The 6,000-nt window shown below is 44.0% G+C and overlaps 1 protein-coding gene across 1 annotated transcript in view; it reads left to right on the plus strand.

The window, feature by feature from the left end:
* mao (monoamine oxidase) overlaps positions 1-5,925 on the plus strand; it is a 35,029-nt gene extending 29,104 nt beyond the window's left edge. The window contains exons 7-15 of the mRNA XM_007571405.2: positions 125-274; positions 1,398-1,557; positions 1,636-1,732; positions 2,675-2,728; positions 2,823-2,880; positions 2,964-3,061; positions 4,477-4,588; positions 5,308-5,370; positions 5,449-5,925. Coding sequence (XP_007571467.2) covers positions 125-274; positions 1,398-1,557; positions 1,636-1,732; positions 2,675-2,728; positions 2,823-2,880; positions 2,964-3,061; positions 4,477-4,588; positions 5,308-5,370; positions 5,449-5,604 — 948 coding nt within the window. The 3' untranslated portion in view covers positions 5,605-5,925. The remainder of the gene's footprint in view (positions 1-124; positions 275-1,397; positions 1,558-1,635; positions 1,733-2,674; positions 2,729-2,822; positions 2,881-2,963; positions 3,062-4,476; positions 4,589-5,307; positions 5,371-5,448) is intronic.
* The last annotated feature ends 75 nt before the right edge of the window (positions 5,926-6,000 follow it).

The following is a 6,000-nucleotide window of genomic DNA, read 5'->3' on the forward strand; positions in this document are numbered from 1 at the left end:
CTGACAAACATGTAAAGTCCAAGGTGTGTAGATGTTTTATCCGGCATCGGAACACACACACACACACACACACACACACATACACTCTCTCTCTGACTGGCGTTCTCTTGGTCGTCTGGTGAAGGAGAGGAAGTTTGCGGGCGGCTCCAGTCAGATCAGCGAGTGCATGGCCAAAGAGCTGGGTGACAGGGTGAAGCTGCAGTCGCCTGTCTACAGGATCGACCAGACTGGAGACGTGGTCGTCGTGGAGACGGTGAACAAAGAGACTTACACGGTGAGTGGAACCAAACCGCGCGACGGCGGGAGTCGAGGAATCGACATGAACCGCAACTTCAGTGAAGATAGGACGCCGTGTAAAGCAGAACACGATGATTTATGAATCATTTTCAACCTGAGTTCAGGTGAACTCACTACAAAACAAGACATTTAGAGAGCCAACTGATAAACTTTATTGTTTTCTTTGAAAATATTCTCCTCTTTGCATTTTGATGTCTGCAGCACGGTCCAAATCAGTTGGACAGAACCATGTTTACCTTCTGGCTAACCTCAGTAAGCTTTTGGGAACTCATTGTTGAAGCTTGTGATACAGCTTCAGTTGCTCAACAGCCTGATTTTGCGATTCGACAAACCTTTTCAAAAGTCTGGGCGATCAGCGCTGGTTCGGAGAGATTTCTCCAGGTTCTCTGAGTCTTTTGGTGACACTTTTGAGCTGCAGACGATGGAATCCTTCAACTCCCTGCAGTTGCACTTTGAGTAACGTTGTTCCTAAAACGTTGGAACCGTTTGCTTGTTCTCAAAGCGATGAACGTCTTGTGAACGACTGAGCCTCTGGAGGACGCTCCCTCTGTTCCCGTCCTGGCTCTCTCACCTGTTTCCAGTTAACAAACAAGAGATTTTTCAGTATTTTTCAACTTCCCCAGTTTCTTGTTCCCAACATTTTTAGAGCGTGTTGGCGGCGTCAAATTCCAGATGAGTGAATATATTTATTGCATAACTGCAATAAAGTTTCCCCTTTGAACATTAAATATCTTCTCTTTACAGTGAGTTCATTTGAATGCAGGTCGAAAGGAGCTTTAAAATCATCATGTTCTGCTTTTATTCATGTTTTATACAACGTCCCAACTTGACTGGGGTTGGGGTTGCCTCATTTCAACTACATGTAGCTTTTAAATGATTTCATTCTGTTGCTGTTTGACCCAGACCTTTAGTTTTTTGATCACTTTCCATTCCTCCCTCTCTTTCTTTTTATAACTTTATATGTATTAACATTGTAGTTAAACTTGGCCGTACTGTGTAGCTTCAGAACACAAACCTCAGAGGAGAGAAGATCTGTGTTTTGCTGCCCTCTGCTGGCCGTATCTGTCCTGACTTGTTCTGCCGGCTTTTCTCCGCTTCAGGCCAGATACGTCGTCGTGGCAACGCCACCCGCCCTCAACCTGAAGATGCACTTTAACCCCGAGCTGCCGCCCCTCAGGAACCAGCTGATCTACCGCGTGCCCATGGGCTGCGTCATCAAGTGCATGGTCTACTACAAGGAGAACTTCTGGAGGAAGAAGGGTACGGAGAGCGGGACGGTGGGGGGCGGCGCCGCATCCAGGCCGGGGGGCAGCGGGTTCTAACGTTTGGTCTCGTCAGGTTACTGCGGCACCATGGTGATCGAGGAGGAGGGGGCTCCTATAGGCCTGACTCTGGATGACACAAAGCCTGATGGGACCGTCCCCGCTATCATGGGGTGAGCCGCCAGTTACAACCAGACCAAAATGTTCGAGAGAGAGAGAGAGGGAGAGAGAGAGGGAGAGAGAGAGAGGAAAATACTCCCTATCAAACATGACTTAAAAGAAATTGGAGTGTTTAATTTAAAGCCTTGAAAGGCTTTTTAAGACCTTTCTGAAACTCCGTCTTCAGAAAGTCATCAGAACATGGCTCCTCTATTAACCCTTTAACTACATTTCACTAAGCAGTAGCTCCTCTAATGAAGCTCAGCTGATGCTCAGCTCCACCATGTGCTAATTGCTGCTGGCTAGTCTGAAGGAACTGAGTGGGGGGTTCATGGGTGAGGATTGCTCTGTGAGGCGAAAGCTTGGAAGCCTTGTCTGGAAGGTGGAGTTAGGACCAACCAGGTGTTTTGCACAGCTGAATGGTTGCCATGGAGACTAACGGATTTCTTTTTTCTAACATGCCTGAAAGAATCAAAGCAACACTCCAGGTTTATTTTTGATGAAGGAATAAAATCATGACATGATACAAAGGTTTAAAAAGTCCATTTTGCATAATGCTGCCCCTTTAAATCCATTTGTATACATTTTGTTAAAGGGTTAATAGAGGAGCCATATTGTGAAGACTTCAGTTTCAGAAAGAGCAGGAGTTTCTTAAAGAGACAGGCCCAATTTCAAGGCGTTAAATTATAAAGTCAAAAATATTTTTAAGTCATATTTGATATTTACAGCATTTTCTTTTTTATATAACAACTTAAGTTAACATGTCACTTTATTGTGCTTGGATAATGCCCCTTTAATAATTTGAAACATTAAAATGACAAAAAACAAAAGTAATCAGTAAGGGGCAGTTAGTTTTTTACAGGCCCGTTTGTGCCCAAGCTGCGCTGAGGAAGGTGGCGCTGTCAGATCTAATTAATTATCAACAAATAAATCTGCATCTCTCCCTCTTCCTGCAGGTTCATTCTGGCTCGCAAGTGCAGAAAGCTGGCAGACCTGAGCAAAGAGGAGAGGTGTGGAAACACGCTGGCCATCAGCTGAGCTCAATCTCCCCCGCCAAGCTACAAGCTAGCTTTAGCCTGAACTCTGGTTTTTGTTTTCCTTCAGGCTCAGGAGGATCTGTGAGATTTACTCCAGAGTGCTGGGCTCAGAGGAGGCTCTCCACGTGAGTCCGGACACGCAGAACCACCAGCAGCAACACGGCAAAACGGCTAACCCTCTTCTCACACGGCCTCTGGTGTCTTTCAGCCGGTGCACTACGAAGAGAAGAACTGGTGTGAGGAGGAATACTCCGGCGGCTGCTACACAGCTTACTTTCCTCCTGGAACCCTGACCCAGTTTGGCAGGCGAGTTATCCGCAGCCCACGCGCTTCTTGTTGCAGATGTTGAGTTTTCAAACCGAGGTGCTGCGCAGGGTTAAAGGCTGAAGAGCGAAGTGGGTCCAGGTTCAGTTCTGGTTCACAGGAAGGTTTCCTTCTTACTTGTCATTCAGTTCAATTCAAATTCAAAAATACTTTATTAATCCCAAAGGGGGAAATTAAGTATTAAATTAAGTAAATCTAATATGTTAGCTAGATGTAGTACAGTTAAAGTTACTTCAATTTATTTAATAAAGTAAAATCTTACTTGTGTTGGTTGATAAATTGTCCCAGTAATTATTGCAATAAATGATAATATTGTTGTCTTGAGACCATTTTCAAGTAATATATTGATAATGGCATAATAATAATAATAATAAATCAAGTTTTCTCTCTCAGAGTTTAATAAACTTTCATTTATAAATAAAACTTAACACTGGAACTGGTAGGTATTTTAAGTATCCAAATTAAACACGGCAACCAAAAATAACAAACAAAATGTAAAATAAAAAAACCCACTTACAACCTAAACTGTAAATAAAATGAAGTGTCTAAACAAGTTTACCCTGGAAAAAAAACAATCATTAGAATAGAAATTAATGAACTCAATTTAATTTATCAAGCAATTAATTCATTACAAAAGTATACTAACTTAATATTTCTTACATTTTTAAATTTATAAAAAGTTTTCTGCTACCAGCTCTTTTTAAGTTGACCAAAATCTACATCCAAGAACTCTCATCCTACAAACTACTAAAAGGAAGTAGTTCTCATTTCGTCGTCTGAGGATTTTACGCTGTTTCCTTCGGTGGTTCTTGGTGCAGCGCCACCACAGGCGAGGAGGGGAACAGGTTTTTCACAGGGTTTGGCTGGTTTGACTCTGCATTGTGAAGAAGAGCTGCAGCAACTGAAAATGTTAACAAATGTCGCAACTTTGGTCCCAGATTTAACCGAGTCTACCGGACTGTCAGGTGTGAAAACATTCTTAGTTTTAATGTACTTAGTGTTAGACTTTTCTTTATGCTTTGCATTATAAGCCAAGTATATTTCACTATGCTACTCTTAAGCATATAAAACACAGCTTGTAAAAAGTGAACTTCAAGCACACTGCATAAAATAAATCCAGCTGAATATATCACTTGTTGCTAAGGGGGATTTCAGGATGAGATCAACAGATGTAAGACATCAGGAACTGGAGTTACTTATTCTAATGAACATCTAAAGCAGTCACAATAAATCCAGCACATTTCCCACAACATTAGCGTGTTCCAGCAACACTAGGGAGCTTTCCAGTGGCATAAAAGTGTAGAAATAAAAAGAAGATGGAGGCTAACGCTATCAATCAAAGCACAAATACGTAAAGTAACTCCTCCTTCGTGTTCTTTGTCGCTTCCTGTCTGCAGGGTTCTGAGGGAGCCTGTTGGCAGGTTGTACTTCGCCGGCACGGAGACGGCGTCAGAGTGGAGTGGCTACATGGAGGGGGCGGTGCAGGCTGGGGAGAGGGCCGCCAGAGAGGTCAGAGAACACTCTGCATCTTTTACAGCCTCCCCCCCACCAACGCATTTATGACCACAAAGACATAGCAACAAAAAAACACTTCACTATTTGGTAGAAGTAAGAGGGAAGTTTCACTTTCCAGCATTCTTATCGCTCCAAACATTCGGCCAGTGCTACAATAGACGAGCTAACATCACCTCCTCCCTGAGCTTCTATTGGCGCCCGAAGAAATGCACAGCTCCCGGTCAAAAACAACCAATCAGAGCCAGGGGGAGGGTCTGAGCGCTGTCAATCAATGCTGCAACTTACCAACACAGGAACACTATTTATCCATCATCATCAGTGACTATGCTAAGCTAACTAGTCTTAGCATTCATGGCAGGCTATGTTGCGGTGCACCGGCTGCAGTGTAGCATATAGAGCAAGTGAGCACGAGAGTGATTGACAGCGCTAAGACCCACCCCCTGACTCTGATTGGTGTATTTCTTACTACTGGGAGGACTGGGAGAAGGCAGAGGAGCTCAGGTTTTTTTATCTGTCTCACACTGTCACAATGTAATGATTATTTTAACAAATATGTAAAAACATCTTTTATTCCACATAAGTTACATCCTGCAGCTGTAAGTCTGGCTTTAGTCTGAAAGTCGACTTGAGTCTTTGACTCCCCTTGTCTGCTGTAGAATCCATAAAACACCATAAACTCGTCTTTATCATGTCACGACCCGCTGCTCTCACAGGTCTTGTGTGCGATGGGTAAAATCCACCAGAGTCAGATCCACCAGCCAGAGCCTGAGAGTCAGGTGAGGGTTGTTTTCACGTCTCGTCTTCCAGCAGACGCCGCTCAGCCAGCCGTAACGTCCGTCTCTTCCCCCCTGCAGGAAGTTCCTGCCCTGCCATTCGTCACCAGCTTCTGGGAGAGGAATCTGCCTTCGGTCGGAGGTTTCCTCAAGCTCACGGGCGTCTCCGCCGTCCTGTCGGCCGCCACCGCAGCGGGCCTGGTGGCCTACAAAAAGGGCCTCTTCCCCAGGAGTTAAACTGCCTACACCTCGTCTTCTCTCGTCTGCAACTCAACGGGACACGACTCAATAGAAACCGTATTCATGCACTTCTGGGGTTTTTTTTTGTTTGTTTTTTTTGTATTCTTTATTGGGGGATTTTGAAACGCCAGGCGATGAAAGGCAAACTCTCCAAATGAAGCAAAATCAGATTCACGTTGAGTGCAAAGAGTGAGCGGTTGTTTAGTCTTAGAGAGAAGAAGAGCTAACTGTTTAATTAGCACTTAATTTGTATCTCAGATTACTAAATGAAGGAAAAACAATCTGGAATCAAAATAAATATCCTCTACTAATGTTCCACACATCATTCATCCTTTTCGTGTGTGTGTGTGTGTGTGCGTGTGTGTGTGTGTGTGTGTGTGTGTGTGTGTGTGT

Source organism: Poecilia formosa, unplaced genomic scaffold (assembly GCF_000485575.1).
Source record: "Poecilia formosa unplaced genomic scaffold, Poecilia_formosa-5.1.2 Scaffold280, whole genome shotgun sequence".
Lineage (NCBI taxonomy): Eukaryota > Metazoa > Chordata > Actinopteri > Cyprinodontiformes > Poeciliidae > Poecilia > Poecilia formosa.